This window comes from Geotrypetes seraphini, chromosome 4, assembly GCF_902459505.1.
Source record: "Geotrypetes seraphini chromosome 4, aGeoSer1.1, whole genome shotgun sequence".
NCBI classification, from domain to species: Eukaryota; Metazoa; Chordata; class Amphibia; order Gymnophiona; family Dermophiidae; genus Geotrypetes; species Geotrypetes seraphini.
Window position 1 is genome coordinate 121,295,397 of NC_047087.1, and position 26,098 is coordinate 121,321,494.

A 26,098-nucleotide genomic window follows, 5' to 3' on the forward strand; every position below is an offset into this window, starting at 1 on the left:
CATGTGATTAGCCAAGGGAGATATTGCCTCACAAATCTGCTTGACTTCTTTGAAGGTGTGAATAAACACGTGGATAAAGGTGAGCCTGTTGATATAGTGTATCTAGATTTTCAGAAAGCTTTTGATAAAGTTCCTCAAGAAAGGCTCCTGAGAAAATTTAAGGTGTCATGGGATAGGTGGCAAAGTTCAGTTGTGGATTAGGAATTGATTATCGGATAGAAAACAGAGGGTAGGATTAAATGGTCATTTTTCTCAATAGAGGAGAGTAAACAGTGGAGTGCCGCAGGAGCCAGTACGAGGACTGGTGCTATTTAACTTATTTATAAATGATCTAGAAATTGGAACGATGAGTGAGGTGATTAAATTTGCAGATGACACTACGGGCCTGTTTTACAAATCCACGCAGCAACAGCCCCGAAGCCCTTTAAATCTCTATGGGCTTCGGGGCAGTTACTGCGCTGCAGCTGCTAGCGCAGCTTTGTAAAACAGGCACTAAACTGTTCAAAGTAGTTGAAACACATGCGGATAGTGAAAAATTGCATGTGGACTTTAAGAAATTGGAAGACTGGGCGTCCAAATGACAGATGAAATTTAATGTGGACAAATGCAAAGTGATGCACATTGGGAAGAATAACCTGAATCACAGTTACCATATGCTAGGGTCCACCTAGGGGGTTAGTGCCCAAGAAAAGGATCTGGGTATCATTGTAGACAATACGATGAAACCTACTGCCCAATGTGTGGTGGCAGCCAAAAAAGCAAACAGGATGTTGGGAATTATTAAAAAACGGATGCTTAACAAGACTAAGAATGTCATAATGCCCCTGTATTGCTCCATGGTGCGACCTCACCTGGAGTATTGCTTTCAATTCTGATCTCCTTATCTCAAGAAGGATAAGGTGGTGCTAGAAAAGGTTCAAAGAAGAGCGACCAAGATGGTAAAGGGGGATGGAACTCCTCTCGGATGAGGAAAGACTAAAACAGTTAGGGCTCTTCAGCTTGGAAAAGAGACAGCTGAGGGGAGATAAGATTGAAGACTACAAAATCCTGAGTGGAGTAGAACGGGTACAAGTGGATCGATTTTTCACTCTGTCAAAAATTACAAAGACTAGGGAGACACTCGATGAAGTTACAGGGAAATACTTTTAAAATCAATAGGAGGAAATTTTTTTTCACTCAGAGAATAGTTAAGCTCTGGAACGCGTTGCCAGAGGATTGGTAAGAGCTGATAGCCTAGCTGGTTTTAAGAAAGGTTTGGAGAAGTTCCTGGAGGAAAAGCCCATAGTCTGTTATTGAGAAAGACATGGGAGAAGCCACTGCCTGCCCTGTATTGGTAGCATGGAATATTGCTACACTTTGGGTTTTGGCCAGGTACTAGTGATCTGGATTGGCCACCATGAGAACAGGCTACTGGGCTTGATGGACCATTGGTCTGACTCTGTAAGGCTATTCTTATGTTCTTATTTTTTCTTGGATATCTCATCCAGCAAAAATAGTTGCCATGAAATCAAAACAACTTTATTTTGAACATTAGTTTGCTAACTGGAAGCTTGATGTTTTCACTGAAGATTACATAGAGTGACCTGAAAAACCAAAGGAAACTTAAAAAACAACTGAAAATCTAAGATGCTAATGGGAAAGTAGTACTGTACATCAGCAACAGGACAAGAGAAAAACTTACATAAAGAAGCATAAAATTTGTAAGGAATTATCAACTTGATATGAGCTCTGGGGACACATGTCTGATGAGTTCCATGGAAAGATTAAAGGAAAAAATGAGGTAGTCTAACATGACAGCAGCAGGCACAAAGGAGTTAGCACACATGTGTAGGACAGTAACTCAAAAGCTTCTGAATATAGAAGCTTCCCCTGTGGATTCTGTTTACAATGTTGCCCATGCTATGAGGACTTACTATCCTACTTGTCCTTTGGAAAAGACTGATTTTCTCTCAATATCTGATTTACTGCTAATCATTAATTAGGAACAGTGCATCCTGGTATACCTCCATTATCTCCATAGGTGATTTTAATAGGAAACAGGTTATACATACCCTGCCTGCTAGGTGAGCTTCTGACAGTTTTTGAATCACTGAAACTGGATATTCTGTTCAGTTCTAGTACCCGGGTAAATGAACTCAATTGTTCATCTGTTTCCATGATGTACTGCTGCAACTTTTTCTTTAAGGGCAGAATGAATAAAGAACAAAGGTTGTCATTCCAGAAAAATACATGTGCCTTAAACATTTGGATGTTGTTCTATCCCTCATCCTTCTATCAAAGGTTCTCAGTCTCACCTACATAAAATTGCCTATGCAAGGGATAAAGAGACAATTTTATGGAGAACATTAAGAAGGTTAAATTAGTTTACCTAATTTTTTCCTCAATTCCCTCCAGACTAGTCCAGGAGGTTGAGACTGAGAACTAATGATCTCTGATGTAATCCCTTAAGAATCCTGTATACCAGCTTGGCCAGCCAATATTTACAGTACATAACAGAGCAGTGGTCAAATAACAAATAATAAAAACATAAGAATTGCCATACTGGGACAGACTGAAGGTCCATCAAGCTCAGCATCCTGTTTCCAACAGTAGCCAACATAGGTCACAAGTACCTGGCAATATCTCAAGTAGTTAAACAGATTTTATGCTGCTTATCCTAGGAATAAGCAATGGATTTCAATAATAGCCTATGGACTTCTCTACAGGCAGTACCCAGGTTAAGAACGAGTTCCATTTTTAAACCATTCTTAAGTTGAATTTGTATGTAACTTGGATCCTGTATAGTAGAGAGTCTATAAAAACATTAAACATTAATGACACAGTCCTCAAAACAAAGTCCTGTAGTTTAAATAGAAAGAAAAGATAGGAGGTTTACACTTACTTTTGTTCTTCAACCATCCCATTGTTCCTTCTCCACCACCACATCCAACATTTCCCCCTCTCATCTCTCCATTCCCCATGCATCTGTACCTCATGCCTCTCCCACCATCACTTCCAATATTTCTTTCTCTCTCCCTATGTCCAACAATTCATCTCTTTCATTTCCCCATGTGCACTCTCTCTCTTTCCCTCTCAGACACCCATACCCAACAATTCTACCTTTCTTTCCCTCCCCACCTCTTTCCCTCACTCTTTCCATTGTTCCATCCTATTTCCCATGTTCATGTTCCATTCCTCCTTTACATCCTTTGTCTGAAGTTTGTGCTCCCTCCCTTCCTTCTGTGTTACAATGCAACCCTACTTCTCCCTTCCTGTGCCAATGCACCACTTCTTCCTTCCTTCCTGTCCAAACGCGACACTCCTCCTCCCTTCCATATTCCAACTCACCTCTTGTCATCTTTCCCTCTATTCTGCATCCAAAATTTGTGCCTCCCACGGGTGTTTACCTCCACTGGCCGGCTCCCTCCTCCCATTGCAGCTCTCCTTGCAAAGCTGCATCCACAGTTCCTGCACATGGCTGACCCTGCATACCTCCCATGGATGTTTACCTCTTCTGGCCAGCTCTCTCCTCCCAGTGGCACTTTGCAAATCCACAAGCCACATGCAGAAACCAGCAGCTGTGGCTTCACAAACAGAAATACCACTGACAGGAGAGAGCCAGCCAGAGGAAGTAAACACCCGCAGGAGGAACGAAAGGTCAGGCTGCCATATCAGCTGCAAAGCATGGCTTGAAAACTGTGATGGGAGGAGGGGGCCGGCCAGAGGAGATAAACACCTGCGGAAGGCGGCACAAATTTGGGATGCAGAAGGGAGGGAGAGACAATGAGGGGCACGTTGGGACAAGGAATGAAGGAAGAAGGAGCGCGCATTGACACAGGAAGGGAGAAACAGGACTCTGGTTCATAAGTACGAGTTTGACGTAAGTTGGGCATTCTTAAACCGGGGACTGCCTGTATTAGAAAATTATCCAAAACTTTTTTTAAACACTGCTAAGCTAATTTTATCACATTCTCCGGCAACGAATTTCAGAGTTTACACGTTGTGTGAAGAAATATTTTCTACAGTTTGTTTTAAATCTACTACTTAGTAGATTCATCACATGTCCCTAGTCCTAGCATTTTTGTAAAGAGCAAACAAGCGATTTACATCTACCCTTTCCATTCCACTCATTATTTTATAGACCTCTATCATATCACCCCTGAGTCTTCTCCAAACTGAAAAGCCATAGCCGCTTTGACCTTTCCTCATAGGGAAGTCGTCCCATCCCTTTTATCATTTTTGTCACCTTTCTCTGTACCTTTTCCAATTCCGCTATATCTTTTTTGAGATACAGCACACAGTATTTGAGGTATGGCCGTACCATAGAGAATTGCTAAAGGCCTGACCTCATAACTGCTTTTTTGGGGCAGAAGTGGAACATGCTCCCAAAAATTGCGGGTGCCTAGCTCCACCAAATCTTTGTCTGGTGATCTGATAAGATCTTTGACCTGAGGGCCTCCCGGAATATTGGCAACTTCGTCTGGAGTTACAAAAAGAGAAACACCCCGGCCCCTTAGAGGACCGAGGCTTGCTATCCGGCAAGGATTTAGCTTTGCGGTCTTGCACACTGGCCATAAGGTCGTTGAGACCTTTACCAAACAATAACTACCCTTTAAATGGAAGCTACTGAGGGTCGCCTTAGATGATGAATCACCAGACCACTGTCTGATCCACAGCATCCAGCGTGCAGAGATGAGAGTAAGCTAACAGCTTGCTCACCACTCTGAATAGGTCATACAGGGCATCAGCCACATATTCCAGAGATAAAAAATTGGAGATCTCTATCCATAACAGTGTCAAGATCATGACGCAGCTAAGAGTGACAGGACCTTGCAACAAAAGAGGCCGCCAAAGCCTGAGGCCACAAAATCAAAAAGCCTTTTGAGCACATTATCGACTGCGATCTTAGGCATCCATCAACATCACACCACCCTCACTGGGAAGAGAGGTGCGCTTAGTAACCTACACAACCAAATAATACACCTTTGGGGGAACAAAAAGCTGATTAAAGGTTTCTGCCATCGAATAGAGCTTAGGAATAGCCCCTGGCCACTCTTAGAGGATCTTCCAGCACCTCCCAGTGACCCATGAGAATCTTTGTTATGTCCTGATAATCAGGAAAACAAAGACTGTCTTCATGGTATTCATAAGGGAGCATTGTACTATCGAGGACTGAGGAGTCTCCAATCTCAACTCCTGAAGGGATTCCAAAATGAACCCTATCAGTGCTGAAGGTTTAAACAGTCTCTGCAGTGTGTGGTCTTCCCAAGATCCAGAACGTCTCCCAGATCTGGGTCCTGTAGATCTGTAACTGAAGCCTCATTCTTCACAGTGGAAATGCCTGTCAGACAGTAAAGGTCATCATCCTGATCATCTGAGTCATCCTCAGGTGAACTGTCCCCCCACTGTAAATAGCTCTGTTGCTGGGGACCCATACTCTTGGGGGAAGGGACTCCTGGTGCAAACAGGGCCACCATAGTAGATGGATTTGCGGAATTCTTGTTAGCCAGATAAGCCTGAAACAGCATGTTAATAAACTCAGTGGTGAAATCCTTATCCCCTCTGTGTCCTGTTCAGAGCCTTTTGAAGCTTTTCTGCGATTCTGGCCGAATCGCAACTGATGCTCAACTGATAACCATCTGCTGCAAACAGGGCATGAATCCACAGAATCCTGCCCTGAGGAGTCCATTCCAACCATTTTTGAGCCAAGACAATGTGTTTTGAGGCAGATAGAAGACTTTAAAAAAAAAAAAAAATTATTAAGTTTGTATTGAAAATTATAGAATACACAAAACAGCAAACATGGATATCAGTAATAGCATGAATGCAAAACAGCAATAATACCAGATAACAATCAGCAAACCAAGAATGCACAAAAGGCACTTCACAACAGCACAATACCCGCTCTCGAACAGTACCCCACATCCCATCCCCTAGTCCCATGAACCTGAACACTCCAAGAGGGGACTCCCTGTTGGTTCTTCAGGAGATCATCCTATCAAACATCCTACCCACCCCCCCAAACCCCCCTCCCGCATTGATAAGCTTAAAGCAATAAGTCCGGGTATTTAAGTAATAGTATCCATGGCTTTTTGCAATGGAAAGTTCCTTGGTACTCATGGTCTGAAACTTTAAAGTCCACTTCAACTTGGTAGGCGGTGCCACCTGTCTCCAGTGAATGGCAATCAGGCATCTAGCTGCAGCCAGACCCTTATCACCGAAGCTTAGTTTGTCAGGTATGCAAGCACACATTATAAAGGCCTAACAAACAGCCCTGTGGAGTAAAAAGTAAAAGAATTTGCAGCAGCTGAGACAGACTTCCCACTACTTGTTTCCAAAAAGGTTTCAAAACCGGGCACTCCCACCAAATATGTATAAAGGTCCAAGATCCCACCCCACATCTCCAACAAAGAGCAGAAGCCCCTGGATACATTTGGTGCAGACACACAGTAGTAAAATACCACCTGGTAAATACTTTGTATGCATTTTCATGGATAAGTACACAGGAGAACACTTTACCCACTTCAAAACATATATGAGACCACTCCTTGTCGGAAAAAGGAAATCCCAAATCTAGTTCCCTGTCTCTTTGATAGTGAGGTTGAAAAAGAAAAGATCCCCAAAAGTATTGGTAGAGAACTGAGATTGGTTTAGGAAGACCCCGACGTGTGAGCCACAACTGTTCTAAATGTTCAGAAGATCTTTGGGACCCCTTATCCCAACCCCGAGAGCGAATAAAATGGTGAATTTGCGAGTAGGCCAAAAAATCCCCCTTAGGCAAAGCACAACTGAGCTGAAAGGCCTCAAAAGACACCAGGATTCTCCTATGCCAGGGGTAGGGAACTCCGGTCCTCGAGAGCCGTATTCCAGTCAGGTTTTCCCCAATGAATATGCATGAGATCTATTTGCATGCACTGCTTTCAATGCATATTCATTGGGGAAATCCTGAAAACCTGACTGGAATACAGCTCTCGAGGACCGGAGTTCCCTACCCCTGCCCTATGCAGAACATCTCGGCATGTAATCAAATCAGATTGTACGCAGTGTGCAAAGGTACAACTCTCCCAACCGATAGGGAAAAGCGGTTCACCTCTTATAGCACTCGGTCCACCCCGTCTCCCCAGTGCCTTCATGTGTCACGCCACAACTTCAAAAGATGGTTCAAAAAGGGATTCCCCGACCCTCAAGAGATATGCATTCAGGGGAGGACGACCAAAGCCAAAACTTCAAGCGTTGAGGTCCCACAAAATGCTACTCCATTCTCACCACTATTTTAGTGTCAGCTATCTCCCAATCCAACAAGAGCCTGATCTGTGCCGCCTGAAAATACCAAAACATATTGGGCAATGAGCGTCCCCCCTCTCGAGTGGGCCGACCATAAACTGTGCCTAGAAAGAGGGGAGGTCTCCCCTGCCAAATAAACTTGAAAAACAAGGCGAATATTAATTCAAATATATATTTGAATTAATATTTGTTAATATGTTCACCTAATCCTTCTTGGATCTAATTAGAGGACTTGAGCTGAATTTAAGCTAAACATTTATTTTATTTTATTATTATGTATTTTACTTTTGAGTATTATTTTCCTGCTTTTCTTCAACTTTCTGTACAAGTGGATACTTGATTTATAAAATGTGAAAACTTAAATAAATAATTAAAAAAAATTAAAAAACAAGGCGTGCAATTGTTTCAAAACTGAGGAAGGGAGAGGAATCGGTAAAGTTTGGAACAAAAAAAAAAAGTAAGCGGGGCAAAACATTCATTTTTATAACTGCTATTCTACCCCACCAAGACAACCATAACCCATGCCACCTTTGAAGGTCACTCCGAATCTGCTGAACAATCTTAGCATAATTCAAATCATACAGTCGGGCAAAACCAGTGGGCAAGCATATCCCTAAATACCGAATCACCCACGAGGCCCACCTGAAGGGAAACCGTGCAGATAACCGATGAATATCCTCCACGTCCAAAGTGACTCCCAACACCTCAGATTTATTCATGTTCACCGTGAAGTTTCAAGTTTCAGTTTAATAAAATTTTGATTAATCGCTTAATCTTGATTCTAAGCGACACTCCCCCAAACTCAGAAAAAAGCTCAATGAAAATTGGCAGGGAGACCTCTGGGTCATGCACAAAAGCAAAACATCATCCGCAAACAAGTCTATACGATGGTCCAGGTCACCAACCCTAACCCCCCACAGTGCCAGATGTTCTCATATACAAATGGCAAGGGGCTCCATTGAGCGAGCAAATAATAGTGGGGACAAAGTTCCCCTAGCAATTGAAAAAAATTCTGTGTAACCCCCATTGATCCAAATAGTTGCCCTCGGAGCCCTATAGAACGCTTGCACCCAAGCTAAGAAAGAGCCTAACCCCATCTGCTCCATCACCTGCCATAAAAACTCCCAAGCTACCTGATCAAAAGTCTTCTCGGCATCAACAATCAAAAAGGCTATTTTATCAGATGTCCGCTGAGCTGCCCACAATAAGTGCAACGTCCTCCTAATATTATTACTAACCTGACAACGTTGAATAAAGCTAGATTGATCCATATGGACTAACATAGGCAGGATCTTACCTAAACGAAGAGCCAAAACCTTCGCCAAAATTTTTGCATCATTGTTCAAAAGCGATATGGGGCAATATGCTCCACACCCTAAAGGGTCCCTTCTCAGTTTGAGCAAGACAGAGATTCCCGTCTCACCCATGGAGGGAGGCAAGGAGGTACCCCCCCCCCCCCGGCACCCCATTTGCAACCCTAATCAGCAAAGGGGCCAGGACATCGCGAAACTGTTTATAGAATTGATTTGTATACCCATCTAGTTCAGGCGATTTTCCCGGCCTCAATCATGCAATAACACCCAATACCTCCCCCAACTCAATGGGTTCATTAAGAAGCTCACGATCAGACACCGACAGTCTAGGAAGTGTTACCTTATTCAAATAGCCCAGTAAAGCATTGACGCCCCTCTTATCTGTCTCGCTATAAAGTTTAATATAATAAGAAAGAAAACCTTCCTGATGGCCTGATCAGTAGTGTTCCGTGCCCTCTGAATCAAGAATACAAGTTTCAAGTTTAATAAATTTTGATTTTACGCAATATCCAATATTTCAATGCGTATTACATAATTCTAATATACAATAAAAGACAGGGATGACAAATACAAATGAGACAAAATAATACATACTAATCATTATGTTCTATTGATACAAACTGGAACAAATAGGGTAGAAATACGATTTATACAATTTATTAAAGAAAAAAAAACATTTAAGGTTTGCACACAAGGATAGGGTCATTGGAGAAAGAATATAAAAAGAATTGATTAAAAATGCTTTAATTATTTTGAAATAATTCAAAAATATGAGATAATGTTAAGAATGATTGATCAGTTTAAATGTAAATGGCCTTTTAAATTAAAAAAGTAAGAAGACTAAGATTAATATTAATGACCTTTTAAAGAAAAAGAAAAGAAGGAAGATTGAGATTATAAAAGCGCTTATAATTTCAAATTGATGTACCGTATTTTCGCGGATATAACGCGCGCGTTATACGTGATTTTACGTACCGCGCATACCCCTCGCGCGTTATATGCCTGAGCGCGGTATAGAAAAGTTTTTAAACATAGTTCCCACCCCGCCCGACGCCCGATTCACCCCCCCAGCAGGACCGCTCGCACCCCCACCCCGAACGACCGCTCGCACGCGCTCCCACCCGCACCCGCATCCACGATCGGAGCAAGAGGGAGCCCAAGCCCTCTTGCCCGGCCGACTCCCCGACGTCCGATACATCCCCCCCCCCCCGGCAGGACCACTCGCACCCTCACCCCGAAGGACCGCCGACTCCCCAACAATATCGGGCCAGGAGGGAGCCCAAACCCTCCTGGCCACGGCGACCCCCTAACCCCACCCCGCACTACATTACGGGCAGGAGGGATCCCAGGCCCTCCTGCCCTCGACGCAAACCCCCCTCCCTCCAACGACCGCCCCCCCCCAAGAACCTCCGCACCTCCCCCAGCCGACCCGCGACCCCCCTGGCCGACCCCCACGACACCCCCACCCGCCTTCCCCGTACCTTTGTGTAGTTGGGCCAGAAGGGAGCCCAAACCCTCCTGGCCACGGCGACCCCCTAACCCCACCCCGCACTACATTACGGGCAGGAGGGATCCCAGGCCCTCCTGCCCTCGACGCAAACCCCCCTCCCCCCCAGCCGACCCGCGACCCCCCTGGCCGACCCCCACGACCCCCCCACCCCCCTTCCCCGTACCTTTGGAAGTTGGCCGGACAGACGGGAGCCAAACCCGCCTGTCCGGCAGGCAGCCAACGAAGGAATGAGGCCGGATTGGCCCATCCGTCCTAAAGCTCCGCCTACTGGTGGGGCCTAAGGCGCGTGGGCCAATCAGAATAGGCCCTGGAGCCTTAGGTCCCACCTGGGGGCGCGGCCTGAGGCACATGGGCCAAACCCGACCATGTGTCTCAGGCCGCGCCCCCAGGTGGGACCTAAGGCTCCAGGGCCTATTCTGATTGGCCCACGAGCCTTAGGCCCCACCAGTAGGCGGAGCTTTAGGACGGATGGGCCAATCCGGCCTCATTCCTTCGTTGGCTGCCTGCCGGACAGGCGGGTTTGGCTCCCGTCTGTCCGGCCAACTTCCAAAGGTACGGGGAAGGGGGGTGGGGGGGTCGTGGGGGTCGGCCAGGGGGGTCGCGGGTCGGCTGGGGGGGAGGGGGGTTTGCGTCGAGGGCAGGAGGGCCTGGGATCCCTCCTGCCCGTAATGTAGGGCGGGGTGGGGTTAGGGGGTCGCCGTGGCCAGGAGGGTTTGGGCTCCCTTCTGGCCCAACTACACAAAGGTACGGGGAAGGCGGGTGGGGGTGTCGTGGGGGTCGGCCAGGGGGGTCGCGGGTCGGCTGGGGGAGGTGCGGAGGTTCTTGGGGGGGGGCGGGCGGGGGAGGGAGGGGGGTTTGCGTCGAGGGCAGGAGGGCCTGGGATCCCTCCTGCCCGTAATGTAGTGCGGGGTGGGGTTAGGGGGTCGCCGTGGCCAGGAGGGTTTGGGCTCCCTCCTGGCCCGATATTGTTGGGGAGTCGGCGGTCCTTCGGGGTGAGGGTGCGAGTGGTCCTGCCGGGGGGGGGGGATGTATCGGACGTCGGGGGGGGCATCAGGCTTTCAGGATGGGGACAGACCTTCAAGGGGGGACAGGACTTCAAGGGAGGACAGTGCACGGAAGTCAGGGGGGGTGAACGGAGAGTCGGGACAGCGCACGGAAAGTCAGGGCGGGCGAAAGGAGAGTCGGGCAGCATGCGCGTTATATGCCTGAGCGCGGTATAGAAAAGTTTTTGTACATATCATCGTGATTTCTGCGCGCTATACCCCTGTGCGCGTTTTACAATGGTGCGCGTTATATCCGCGAAAATACGGTACTATTCATTTAATTCTTTGGGGACTAGGTACTGTGTTTATTAAAATGTTCTATCTATGTATTGAATGCATCTTTATAAAGAAAGCTTTTCAAGCCTTGTTTGAATTTGTCTAATGATGATTCGTTATGTAAATAGATTGGCAAATTATTCCACTGTTGGGGAGCTAGTACTGAAAAAATGGTTGCTCTTCTAGTCCCAATTATTTTCAAAGAAGGAATAGTTAATAAGTTTTGTTGCGTCGATCTTAGTGTCCTAAGTGAAGAGTAAGGTATTAGTAGTCGATCCAAAAATAACGGCTCATGTGATTGTTGAATTTTGAATGTTAGTAATATAATTTTAAACGTTATTCTCTATATAATAGGTAGCCAGTGATGGCCGCCCTAACTTGCTTCTTAACTGTAAAAACTCAAATTCTTCCATCTGTAAAATGGAAAGCTCAGCTCACACTTTCAGAAGTTGCTCAAACACTAGAGGATCTTGGTATCTCTGATGTAAACTCCCAAGGCGTAATAATTGCTCGCGGAGGGACAAAGATTGCTGTGCTTGCAATAGCTTATGACGAGCCCTCCATTTAATAAAAACTCCGCGGACCACCACCTTCAGAGCATCCCACAAGATAGAATCACTAACCATGTCATTATCATTATGCTGAAGATACTGGTCCACAGAAATACCCATATCCTGTACTACTTTAGGATCTTTTAATAAGGACTCATTGAGTCGCCAAAATTGGTATCCCCCTACATTCCAAAAGCCCACACAAGTTATCCAGACCAGAGCATGATCCGAAATCTGGATTTGGCCAATCTCTGCCTGCTTCACCCCTTCCCACATATTACGATGAGCCCAAAGCCCATCTATGTGAACATACGATTGATGTGCATGCGAATGAGTGTAGAGCGTTGTGTGGGATGGGAAAGCCTCCAACAGTCCACCAGGCCCAAAGAGTTCAGCAGAGATAGTAAAGCCCTACGATGAGCCTTAGAAGGCGATCTCGACCTCCCCCCCCCCCCCCCCCCGAGGAATGATCCAGGTGCACATCAGGAGTTACATTGAAGTCCCCCCCCCAGATAGATGGAGCCCCACACAAAGCCTACTAAATCAGCTTTGATAGTCATAGAACCCAGTTTGAATACATTAGGACCATAAAGGTTGATAATAGTGATTGTACGCCCTTGTAAAGAAGCCAGAAGAGACAAACAACGGCCAGCAGTATCCCGATATACTTGGTTCACAACTAATCCCAAACCTTTTCGTACAAGTATGGCAAGCCCACCTTTTTACCAGGATGCTGCCCCTGGTGAGACCAAACCTGATCAAAATAGGGTGAACACAAAATAGCCACATCACATGGCCTCAAATGCGTCTCCTGAAGTAAACACACATCCCATTTCAGTTTTACCAGTTCATGATACACAATACTTCGCTTACCCAGACTATTAAGTTCATAAACATTCCACGAACCTATAGTAAGAAGCTTACCAACACCTCCCCTCCCCGCTTCCTGCAAAGCTCACCCCAGCCCCCACCCCCTACCACCCACCTGGCGTTACGCCAAACCCTGTTTGCCAGGATCCGCCAGCATGTAGAAAGTGCAATTGTCCCCAAAAGGCAATCATCCCACAACAAAAAGAAAACTTCCAAATTTTCATAACAATCCCTCTTACGCAAACTTACTCCCAGCATTCGCTCTACCCCTCACAGCACACCCATCTCAACCACACCAAAGAACAGTACTTCAGCCATACAAGAACCACCCCAAAATATATACAGTCCTGAGTAACCCCATAACACAGAGACTACTATAGTCCCAGCCTGCTGTCACCAGCTCACTCGCTCATTATGGTTACTCAGACACACACCAAACACACCAACAGAACCATCAGGTATAGAAGCAAGTAAAATAAGTAATCAAATGACAGCAACCCTCACTTCAGTTAAAACAACAAAACCATCAAGGCAGCAAATGTAAGTCTTCAAGTAAGAGCTTTGTTAGTTTTTTTGCTGGAGCGCAGTGTTGTGTTCCAGGTCCACTTTGCTTAGATGTGGATGCTACAGCTGGGGCCTGAGAGCCCTCCTGAGCACTCACGCATTCCATTTCACGCATCACTGCCCAGGCCTCCGCTACTGTGCTCACACGTTTAGAGGTGCCGTAGATAGTCAGCCATATTTGAAAAGGAAAGAGCCAGCGATATTTATGACCTCCTGCTCACAAAGCTTGAGTGACTTCTTTAAATGCTCTGCATTTCTGTAGGGTAGACCAAGCCAGATCCTGGAAAACTCCCACGGTAAGATCCTTCCACCAAAAAGTCACCTGTCGCCGTCCTGCCAACAAAATGAGTTTTTCAGAGAAAAATCCCCAAAGCAGGCAATAATATCTCGGGTACCCTGACCACTAGCTGGTCCCAGGCTGCGATGTGCCCGCAAGAGGATTATAGAATCAGGCACTTCAGCTCCAACAGCCTGCAATAAGTGCTCACAAAAGTCCCGCACCACCACTTTACAGTCCCGGTAAGCTTCTATTTCAGGGATTCCCTTGAAGCGCAAGTTGCAGCGCCAGGATCAATATTCCAGATCTTCTACTTAGTTCTGAAGATCCTGCAGCTCAGTTGTATCCTTATTCCCCGATACCGAGGTGGAAAGTGTCGCCACGTAGTCTTCTGAGGCCGATATCTGTGCTCCCAACTCACTGACCTCCGATCGGAGCTCCGCTAATGCCGCCTTAACATCGACCCAAACCCCAATCATCTTCGTTTTCAGCTCTTGAAACCACATGTTCATGGATTTCTTGGGCACCTCTCCATCTTTCCCCATTTGGTCCATAATACCTTCATCCTCCGACTGGGCCAACTGCCCCACCGACATCTTTTTTTTCTCCACCGTCCCTCCGGGCCCCTCAGAGCTCACTTTTTCATCAGCCTTGCCAAAATGTTTATATTTTTTGAGACGTTTTTAGGTCGCCATAGTTGTAGAAGCACTGAGCTCTCCAATCGCCGGGTTGAATCACACTATGGAAGCATAATTCACTACTATTCACAAAAGCCCCGATGGAGCTCCTGCTCTAAGCAGCCATTTGATAGGATGATGTCACTTCCTCCAGATAGAAGACTTCTAATTCAAATCTGGAAATTCAAGATGGCCACTGCAGCAGCAATTTTAACATCAAAAAATGGCCGGGGAAAGAAAATAAAATTTACAAAAACGGTTGAGTTTTGGATTTTTCACATGGAGGAACCCAGATCTACCCCCAAACCTCTGAAAATGCAATTTTGGAAGGAACCCCCCTCCTCTGATTGATCTTACAGGCTGTCAGTCTGTTACTCTCTGCCATGCTGGGAACTGCAGAATGGAAGCTGCAAAAACTTTCAGAGAGATCCTCTGCCTCAAGCCTGGAACCTGGACTGCCTGTTTCTTCTGACTGCCTCGGGCCCAAATCAGCCGGAGATCTCCACTCTTGTCAGAACCCACATGCACCAAAGGGTGGCAATGCAGTTTGAACCAATCTTAGATAGACCACCACAGAGTTACACTGCCTGCGCTCAAACCAACTAATGGACGAACTTCAGATGAGCAATGCTCCAAAGCGAACTGTGAATGCAGGCTGTCCAGGTAGGTTCACTGCAAAGCAGCCAATCCCCTGGAAGCAGACTTTGTTCCTTAAAAGTCTGCAATCTCCCACAGCCAGAGCTGTCCCACAAGGGGATCTTCTGCAGCATGAAAATTACGCAAAGTAGTAGAAAAAATACTGATCATAAAGACAGTAAACATGAGCAGAAAAGACTAGCTCCTACTGTCTCGCTTGTAGGAAGACAACTGGAAGTTGGAGGGCAGTCTAGAGGTAAGAGAGGAGGAGCAAAATTTGAGTAGCTTGGATGAGAAGGGAGATAGTTGGAAGGACAGGTAGGGGGCCAGCGAGGGTTTTTTGAGAAGCAGCTTAACCACTGTTTGTTTGAAGGCCTCAGGGACAGTTGCAGTGGAAAGAGATAGGTTGAGATATGGTAGATGGAAGGGATAACAATATATGAGGGGCATATAGTAGACTTGGCTGAGGACAGAAGTTGTGCAGTTTCTTCCTCCATGACTGCAGAGAAGGAAGAAAAGTCAGCCGTAGTTGAAGAAGGGTCAAGAGGGTGGGACCATGCAAAAGGAGGACGTGTAGGTACTTCCTGAGTTGTTTGGGCGAAAGAGGAAGGGATGGGTGAACTTGAAGGTCAGGAGAGTAAATGGTGGAAAGGAGAGAAGGGTGATCTTGTGAACCATGTCATAGAAGTATTCAGCCATCAAATGGGCAGCGAGAGATGGAGGGGTTAGGGAGTGCTTTAAGGAGGGTGTTCAGTGTGGCAAAGAGATGGCAGGGGTTGGAAGAAAGGGAGTTAGCTAGTTGGATGTAGTAGTCTTGCCTGACCAATGTAAGAGCAGAACTAAAGGAAGTCAGCATGTGTACAAGATTTGAGTCAAAGGCGCTTAGCACAGTAGGTACAGGAACATAAGCAGTGGATACTGGGAGTGAGCCAAAGTTGAGGTTTGGTACACCTGACAGGGTGGGTAACAGGGGTAGTAAGGGTATCCAGAGCAGAGGAGAGAATATGACAAGATATCCAAGTCTGTCTATGAGGCTAACATAGAGAAGGCGAAGAGAGGTGAAACAGTGGTTGAGAATGTGGAAGGATTGAAAGTTTTAAGATTTTGAAACTTGTTAGTGATGACTGGGAGGGGAAGGTGAGTAATTGTGAAGGTTATCAGATGATGATCAGAGATGGGGGCAGTGAGGTGGAGATGTTAGAGAGAGAGAGAAAGAGAGGAGTTGGAGAAGAAGACAAGATCAAGGCAGTGGCCATCCCGATGAGTGGGGGTAGTGGAGCTCAACTGGAGGTTGAATGAGGAGGTTAAGGCAAGAAACTTAAGACGTATAAGTGTCAGACGGGTCGTCTGAATGTTAAAATCCTCAAGGAGGTAGAAGATGAAACAAGGAAACCCAAAAACCAGGAATCAAATTTGGTGAGGAAGGAGACTTGTTGGGGGCATGATAAATGATCTCTATCCAAAGAGGTAGAGGAGTGAATAAGTGGATGGAGTGGACTTCGAATGATGAAAGGCTATATGATTGAGGTGAGAGAAGAGGTTGGAATCTGCAGGAAGGAGAGAAGAAGCCCAACACCTCCACCTCAAACCTTTATTAACCATTCAACATTCCAGCTGGGACTAATAGACACTTTATTTATTTTAGTCCTTTTGTATCATCCTTTGGAACGTGCTAGGTCGACTAGTGCGCCTTAGTAAAAGATCCCCCAAGTTTCAATACAGAAAGTAGTCAAAAGTATGATAAGTTGCCACACAACACATGGATTTTGTTTAAATCCTGACAGCTATCAAGTACTATTAAACAGCATGAGGTTTTAAAAGTATTTCCCTGCAATTTCATCAAGTGTCCCCTAGTCTTTGTAATTTTTAATGAAGTGAAAAAAATCGATCCACTTATACCCATTCTATTCCACTCAGGATTTTGTAGGCTGATGGGAGATATGATTGATATGATAAAGGTTGTGGTAAAAGCAGATAGTGTAGCTGGTTTTAAGAAAGGTTTGGACAAATTCCTGGAGGAAAAGTCCATAGTCTGTTATTAAGCCATGGGGAAGCCTCTGCTTGCCCTGGATTGGTAGCATGGAAGATTGCTACTCCTTGGGTTTTGGCCAGGTACTAGGGACCTGGATTGGCAACCTTAAGAACGGGCTACTGGGCTTGATGGACCATTGGTCTGACCCAGCAAGGTTATTCTTATGTTATGTTCCCATTGCTTTCCTATCATAAATTGTAATTCCTCCCCTCTACCCATTTGTGTTCTGTAAAGATTTTAACAATTTTTATTTTATACAGCTTATATTGTAAGCTGCTTAGTCATATTGTGATTTGCAGGGTATCAAAAATAATAAACTTGAACTAGAAGTGGTAGCCACTAGTGCTGCCCGATTCGAATCAGGTGAATCGATTTGAATCTATTCAATTTTCAAAAAAACTCGGCCTCCCGATTCAGTGACCAACCCTTCTCCCTTGCCTTCCTAAAGCAGGAGCTGCAGCGCTGGCTCTTGCTGGCCATCCGCTGCCGCTCCTGCTTGAGGGGGAAGATTCAGTCAGAAAGGCGTCCCCCAGCTTCCCCTCTCTTACCTCTTTAAGGCTAACATGGCAGCCTGCAGGCTCATTGGTGTTATAGTGATCCCTGCAGCTGCCCATCGTCCTCAGCGGCATGTTCTCTCTGCTACGTCCTGCCCCTGCTCTGATGTCAGGGTAAGGATCGCAGCAGAGAGAACGTGTCGCTGAGGATGCCGGGCAGTTGCAGGGATCGCTATAACACCAACGAGCCTGCAGGCTGCCGTGTTAGCCTAAAGGTAAGAGCGGGGAATCTGGGGGAAGATACAGGCTTGCGGGGGGAGCAGGCCAAAGAGTGCCTTCACAGCAGGGGGGGGCAGGCCTTTGCGGGGGGAACAGGTCTTCGCGGCAGGGAGCAGGCCAAAGAATGCCTTCATGGCAGGGGGGCAGGCCTTTGCGGGGGGGAGGGCGAGGACCAGGCCTAAGAGTGCCTTCAAGGCGGGGGGACAGGCCTTTGCGGGGGGAGGGCGGGGAGCAGGCCGAAGAGTGCCTTCATGGCAGGGAGGCAGGCCTGTGCAGAGGGAAGAGGAGAAAGAGTTCCTTCGTGGTGGGAAAGCAGGCCTGTGCAGAGGGAGGAGGAGGAAGGAGTAAGAGAGGGGAAGGGAGATGCCAGACCTGGGGTTAAGTGAAGAGAGAGACCAAACCAAAAAGAGGGGGAGGAAAGCAAAGGAGAGGTGCTGGACTAAAGGAGAGAGGGAGAAGAAATGCAAGACCACAAGGGGAAGGGTACAAGAGGGCCAGATACTTCTCCAAAGTAGGTGGGCAGGGTGCAGGATGGCAGGAGAGATAGTGGGAGAAAGCCTGTACCTGGGGAAAGGGGATACAGGAGGTAAGGAAGAGAGAAAGAAGAAGCTGGATATGGGGAGAGATAAGATGCTGGGCATGGAGGGAGCATAGAAACAGGGACACAAGGGGGACAGTACTGGAGAGGAGAATAGGGACAGGGACACAGAAGAGAGATGCTGGATGAAAGGGTAGTTGATAAAAGGAGAGATGGTGGATCTGACGATGGTGGGGTCCTTCGCTGCAGCTGCGGGGGATGGAGATAAAAAAAAGAAAGATGCCAGACCTCTGGGGGAGGAAAGGGAAACAGAAGGGGAGGACAAAGATGGAAGATGGATGGATAACACGAAGAAAGAAGGAGAGCCTGATCAGAAGACAACCAGACCAACATGGGACCAACATGATTTGAAAAATAACCAAACAAGAAAAGGTAGGAAAAATAATTTTATTTTCTGTTTTGTGATTGCAATATGTCAGATTTGAAATGTGTATCCTTCCAGAGCTGGTGTTGGACCGCGAACGTGAGCTAGGATTTAACAGAGTGAGGAAAGTATTTTTTGTTTGTTTATTTTGTTTACACCACAGGACCAGTGTGGGTAGGAGAGGGCAAAGGAAGTGAAGAGGCTATAAAATAAATCCACCAGGATGTTTGGAAAAAAACCACCCATTTGGGCAGGAAAATCGAATCAAATAAACGATTCAATAGGCTGAATCGAATCGTATCAAAATTTTTTTTCCTGAATCGGGCAGCACTAGTAGTCACCATGGGAGAGGGCCTTGGTAACCTTCAGACGGCCCTCTGCTGCTTCCTGGCACTCCATCAACATCATAGTTATCTCAGGACGCGATGGGAAAAACATGAAGTGGGACTTAGAGCTGCACATAAGAGAAATTTGAGCATTGGAAGACTGTGGGAGATCCAAATTTAATTCCTGCAAACATATTGTAATGACTTCCACCAGGTCCACCGGCTTGAAAAGCCTGCACACTGTCAACTTCTCTGCCACAGACTCCTGAATGATATAGCCCACCTGAGATCCAGAATCCTCTAATCCAGAGGATTCACATTAAGGGAGTAGAGGCATGGACCCGGTCTTTTTCTGACTAGACCTCTGGCTCCAGTGATAAAGCTTTCCACTGAAGAACTGCACACAGCGAAGGTACCACCCCTTATGCAACCACCAACGATGCTCCAGATGGTGCAGAGGATCCTTAATATTTGATATAAGCTTCAAACATCAAACTCACAAAATCAAAGTCAAACCCTGCACTGGATCTCCAGAGGACCTCTGCAGGGGTCAGCATGGACTTAGAGGTGTCTGCCCACTTGTGTTTCTCCAACAATGCTGAGTCGCAATTCAAGGGCTCCAAAAGGGATTGGCCCAACAAACAAGCATTCTGTGACTTCAAGGCTCTGGAGGGACTAGAGAGGGGCTAAGCTCAGCGCTCCCATCCCCTTACATGCCCTGTGGCATGTGGTACATGGACATTCCTCAGCCAAACCATCCAGCACAAATTTGGCATGATATAGGGATAGAAAGGCCTGGGGAGTCCATAAAACCTGATTATTAGCAAAAACAAGACATTTTGAGGCAGAGAGAGGCTTTTAATATAAAATCGGGAAATCCAAGATAGCACCTTGGCAGCATTTTGGTGCAAGAAAACAGCCTGAAGAAGCAAAATGCAAAGCCAGAAAATTCAGAAATTGGGATTTTGGAGGTGGGGGACCCTCTAGGAAGCTCCAGATACCTTTAAAACTAAACTTTGATGACCTCCCATAGACAGTAATATACTGTATCCACAGAATAGGAAGATGCTGTGCCTGCATCAACTCTCATTGCAGCTGGAACATGGAGAAGATTTCTGCCTCATACAAGCCTGAAGTTTCTCCGGGGGCTTGTCTTTTCAGGCTGCCTTTTACAGAGACCTCAACTTCACCGTATCAGCTCCTTACGCATCTTCAGGAGGTGGATACAGCTGGCACCCGTTACAGTCCTCTGGCTCAATGTCGGGCCACTCAGCCTGCACTCAAGTGCCTGATCAAACTCAGGATGGGCTGTGCTTCTATGGGAACTCCCCCCGAGCTGTTCCAAAGTTAGTGCACACCGGTGAGGCAGGCAGGTGCCCTGAAGGCATGCACCACTCCCCCCCCCCCCCCCTGGCTACAACAACTGTATTTTCCTAGGCAGAGCTACCCCAAGATCTGTGGGACAGCAAAGAACTTTTTAGGATAGTAGCAGACTTGACCAACGTCACCACTCTCACTTGCGCTCCAAGTAAGAAACCCTAGGTCAGGGGTGTCAAAGTCCATCCTCGAGGGCCACAATCCAGTCTGGTTTTCAGGATTTCCCCAATAAATATGCATGAGATCTATTAGCATACAATAAAAGCATTGTATACAAATAGATCTCATGCATATTCATTGGGGAAATCCTGAAAACCTGACTGGATTGCGGCCCTCGAGTAGGGACTTTGACACCTATGTTCTAGGTGTATAACAGGTGAGTTCCACAAGCATACAACCCTGTCAATGTTTCCAGGGGATCTCCTTTTTTCAGGTTCCTCCACATCAAAAAGTTCTCACCACAGATGTGTCCATGTATGCTTGTGGAACTCACCTGTTATACACCTAGAACATAGGTGTCAAAGTCTCTACTCGAGGGCCGCAATCCAGTCAGATTTTCAGGAGATGTAACTTTTATCAGCCAATCATCTAGATAGAGAAACACTTGGAGACCACAAGTTTGAAGTGTTGCTGCTACAACCACCAGACATTTTGTGAAAACTCTTGGAGAGGACACTAGGCCAAAAGGTAGAACTTTGTACTGATAATGCTGATGAACTATTCGGAAGCAGAGAAATTTCCTGTGGTCTGGATGAATGGAAATGTGCATATTAGCCTCTTTGAGGCGTTGCCAGGGATAACATGTTGAACTTTTCCCTGATGAGATATTTGTTGAGATTTCAGTGGTCGAGAATTGGGCGTATACTTTCCGTCTTCTTTGGAATTAGAAAATATGTGGAGTAAAAACCCTTGATTTTTTTGGGTAGGAGAAACTTCTTCTATGGTGTTGAGTTGAAGTAAAGCATCAATTTCCTGAAGAAGAAGGGACGTCTACCGAGATGTAAGAGAGGATTATCTAGGAGGGTAGTTTGGAGTAATGGATTTGAAATGAAGAGAGTATGATTTTTAAGACCCATATATCATTGTGAAGAGTCCATCATGGGTAAAAGATTGAAGATGACTTCTGATGGGAAGAGGAAGAGGCTATAAAGGTGGTACATGGACTATGCTCTCTAGATGCAGGTCAAAAAGACTGAGCTGGCTTCTGAGACGTGGATATTTGCTGCTTCTGAGATTTCTGTTGTCTCTGTCTCTTCTGAGGTGGTGGTTTAGCCGAAGAAGAAGAAACAGGATACAGTCACTTATAAGTATAAGATGACAACTTCTGAGCTGGCTTGGTAGATTGAGACTTCTTAGTTTTATTTAGAGTGTTCCAACTCTGCTCATGTTGAGTCAGCTTTTGTGTGGCAGATTCTACTTTATCTCCAAGAAGCTCCTCTCTCACACATGGAATGTTGGCCAAGCAGTCTTGAAGATTGATGTCCATATCAGAAACTCACAACCATGCCAGCCTTCTCATAGCTGTGGCGTAGCAGAACCTGTGGATGTCAGCTCGAATGCATCAAACACAGTACAAACCATATCCTTTCTGGTTTGCAGAAGGGCATGCGTAATATGCTTGAACTCAGGAAGATGAGCTAGTGGAATATACTGCTCAAATACTGAAATCTTCTTCAACAACTGCTTGTAATAACAGGACATGAAAAAGCTGTAATACAATACTCTGTTAGATAGCATTGAACTCTGATATAAACAACGACCAATCTTGCTCATGTTTTTGCTTCATGACCTGACCTGGAGGGGCTGTGGCATAGATTCTAGAGCTAGATGATTTCTTAAGGGTGGATTCTACCATCAACGACTGATGTTGGAGTTGTGGTTTATCAAACACTGGAGATGAAATAATCCTATATAGGGAGTCCAGCTTCACAGTCACTGACAGTGGAGTCTCCCAATTCTTCAGAAGAGACTCTTTCAATAGATCGTGAAATGACGATATCAAAAGTTGGGGGGGGGGGCTCCTCAAAGTCTAAAGCCTCCAGCAATTCAGCCCTGGGTTTAATATCTGCTTCCATTGTACTTGGTAAAAGAAAGACCTTCAGGAGGTGATCTTCTAGGTGGTGGTGGAAGATGGTTCTGAAGGTATACAATAATATTCAGGAGCCGATAAATTGGCCTCCCACTCTGATACACTGTGATCTGAAAGTAAATCAGAGTCCTGGTCAAGGTTTGTAGAGTTTCTGCTTTGACGGTACCAACCTGATGAAACTGAAGATGGGGACTGTCGGTACTATGATGATCTAGCTGATGCATGTTTCAAAGTGGAAAACTTAGATGGAGAACGGCGACGTTTAGATTAAGATAGCTGATGCTTCAATAAGGAGAGTCAATATTTCGATAAAGCCTTCCGGTGTCCCAATGTAGACCTTTGATGGCTCAATGCAGGTCGATGTGAAGGATGTCAGTGATCGATGCTCCTAATTAAAGAATTGCTGGCACCAGGAACAAGAGCGTCAATGTCTTGAAGAAGCAGAATGATGCTCCAAAGGTGAGCATCAACGACAACTTGAGGAACGCTGATGTGAAGCAGACTCCAAAGCAGTACCTTGTGGACTATGAGAGCTATGCTCAGGATGGGCCGGTACCGATGAGGTCGGTGTGGACACTGGCATGGAGATTAGTTTGAAAATGTCACCAATCTCTCTAAACAGAAAATCATCAACCTTGGATCAAATATCCTGTAACGATACCCGAGACTGAGTGAGTATAAATGGTACGGCAGGGTGACTAGAGGTGAGACCTTGAAAAGGATTCACGCCCAGTAGGAGAGACAGCCTGCACTGAAGGAGAGTGCCAGCATCGAAGTTTGGCCAACATCAAGGGACTCGATGCTGAAGAGGCCTGTGACACAGGCTGAGAAGTGGTTGGCTTCTTAGCAGGCTTACTAGAGGCAGGGATGTCCAATGTCAATGCTAAGGACTGAGACTTTCCCTCCATAAGAGAACCAAAAATTTTTGTCCTGCTGAAGCCAACAGGCCTTTAGTGATCACTTCTGAAGAGTAAAGCAACGAATGCAGGAATCCATCTAATGTTCAGGCCCCAAACACTAGATACACTAATTGTGCGGGTTTGGTGATGGAAATGTGTCGTTGAAACCAACTGCACTTCTTAAACCTGCTTGATGCCTTAGACGTGGGCGGGAAAATTTGAGTGGATAAATTAAACCAAATTTTTATATGTAGAAAACTTCGCAAACAAAATCGAGACCCCAGACCTCATAAGAAGACTAAGGGCAGGAAAAAAAACAATGAAGTTTTTTTTTTTTAATAGTAAACACAACAAAGTAAACTAACAAAATCCAACAGAAAAAAAATTTGTGAAATTAAATCTCACAAACGCGCTAAGGGAAGGCAATGCAGCACTAGAAACAAAACTTCTTTACTCTGTGGAAAATCAAGAACTGAGGTACTGCGGGAACGCATGCGTGGTGTAGGCAGTCTAAAACCTTATGAATTCTTAAAAGTGCCGGTGAACTTTTCACTGTCCGTACCAGGCTCCATGGATGTCATCACCCACATGTGAGAATATGCTGCCTGCTTGTTGTCCTAGGATAACACCATTTCCCCAACTCCTAATGCACCACCATCCAACTGAAATTCAAATTCTCTACCATAGCACCTTTACAAACCAGGGGTTGGTTTTTTTTACCTATAAATTATTTCTCAAGCTGCCAGTTTGTAAGTTTGATGTAGGAATGAACAATTATAAATAGTAAGGAATTTGGAAAGTAATATTGTTCAAAAATGAGGGTTCACAACTAAGCCTTAAATATTGCCTCCTCCTCCCCCTGCCCTCCACCATGTATTTAAGAGCTTCAGAAATGAAAAAAGCAATTGATAATTCAAAATTATTCATTCATAGTCTTCAGTAACATCTGTGCTATTCCCTAGTGATAGAAATTACATTCTTACTGGTATACTGTAGTCATTGCCTTATTAGCAAGTAGCTTTTTAAAATCAGATTTGAAAAACAGAAACAAAAGGAAGGGGGAAGTGTACTGATTTACCTGGGTGGCAGCATTCTCCTCTTTTAATGAAAGGATTTCTGCTGTCAATGCATCAATTAGTGCTCGATGCTCACTCAGTTCCACTTCAAGACGCTGCCTCTTTGACATTTCCTGAAGTAGCTGGAGCTCACCCTATATTAAATGCATCAAACAAGTGAAAAAGTCAAAATCCACCAAGAAAGATCAAATTCACAGTACTACTACCACAGCAGTAGTCTCAAACTCATGGCCTGCCAGATACTATTTTGAGGTCCTCGGTATGTTACCATTGTTCTGGAACATTGCCCGCCTCACTGCTGTAATCTCACACAAGCGCTTTCCTGTGTCGGTACAAGATTGTGAGGTGGGAGTGGAGAGGACAATCGTGTACAGATGCAAGAAAGCGCTTCCGTGAGGTTACAGCAGTGAGGTGGGCAACGTTCCAGAACGTTAAGGTAACCATTGGAGGCAGTGCAGCTTGTGCGTGTTTACAAAATCTCATGGACTCTTGCAAAATTCAGAACCTCTCCTGGCAGTGACTGCTTGATGTAAGATGGCGGTTGTGTCTGGTGCTGAAGGAGGTGAGAGCTGAAGGCGTTTGTGGACGCGACCACTGGGCACTTAAGGCACAAGTTTTCCAGGCACAAGTCGGATATTGATTCTGCCCTCTACAAAAAAGCCTAGACTACACCAAAATCTTGTCTTTTGTAGTTGATACTTTAGAATCTAAATCACAATTCTGCATGAGGTAAAACTCTTTATAGTTTGTAAATCTTTCCTTAATTGCTTCTGATCATTTCAGCTATACACAGCTGAAAGCATGCAGATAGTGAAAAACTATCTAAACTTCATTTTTTGCATGTTGCACTGTTTTCAGCTGTGTATAGCTGAAATGATCAGAAGCAATTAAGGAAAGATTTATAAACTATAACAAGTTTTACCTCATGCAAAGTTGTCATTTCTTTAATAAAACATTAACTATTTTTTCTGCGGCTCTTCAGGTACCTACAAATCCAAAATGTGGCCCTGGCAAAGGGTTTGAGTTTGAGACGGTTGCACTACAGGAATACCTCTTACATAATGAATCATCTAGGTAAATTAGGCCTTATTATTTAAAGTTCTAGTGCAAAAGGCACATGAGTCTTGAACCAGTGGTTATTCTCCCCTAGTCGCAAGTTGTGTAGAAGGTTATCATCAACATTTTTTTTTCTCTAGGCTCCACCTCCTGCATCACTGGGCAGTACTCTAGCTCCTCAGATTTTTCCTTCTACTTGTGAGTTGGAATGGTATCTTTCTGATCTGCTCTGAACTTTATTATTTTCAGGGGGTTTATCCAGAATTGGAGGCTTTCAGTGCTCAAGAGATCCCCAGTGTTACTGGGGCAGTTCTGCCTGGGAGAAGACACAGACTCTCTTGACAGAAGTCTGTAGCAACACTTTTCAAAGGCACCTACCTAGCCAAGGCAACACTTTTCAAGGGCACCTACCTAGCCAGACTGCATTAATAGCGACTCAGGGACCATTCCCCTGGTAGCAAGGCTCACTCCTGGTTAGTACCGGAGATTGAGTACAGGCTGTGTAGCCCCATGTCAGTCCTGAGGGCT

The 26,098-nt window shown here is 45.5% G+C and overlaps 1 protein-coding gene across 6 annotated transcripts in view; it reads right to left on the minus strand.

The window, feature by feature from the left end:
- Positions 1 to 26,098, minus strand: part of SPICE1 (spindle and centriole associated protein 1) — a 402,804-nt gene that overhangs the window by 189,674 nt on the left and 187,032 nt on the right. For all 6 annotated transcript variants that reach the window (XM_033942420.1, XM_033942422.1, XM_033942421.1 and 3 more), the window contains 2 exons: positions 24,517 to 24,648; positions 2,052 to 2,178 (listed from right to left, as the gene is read on the minus strand). In XM_033942420.1, the coding sequence (XP_033798311.1) occupies positions 2,052 to 2,178; positions 24,517 to 24,648 (259 nt within the window). The remainder of the gene's footprint in view (positions 1 to 2,051; positions 2,179 to 24,516; positions 24,649 to 26,098) is intronic.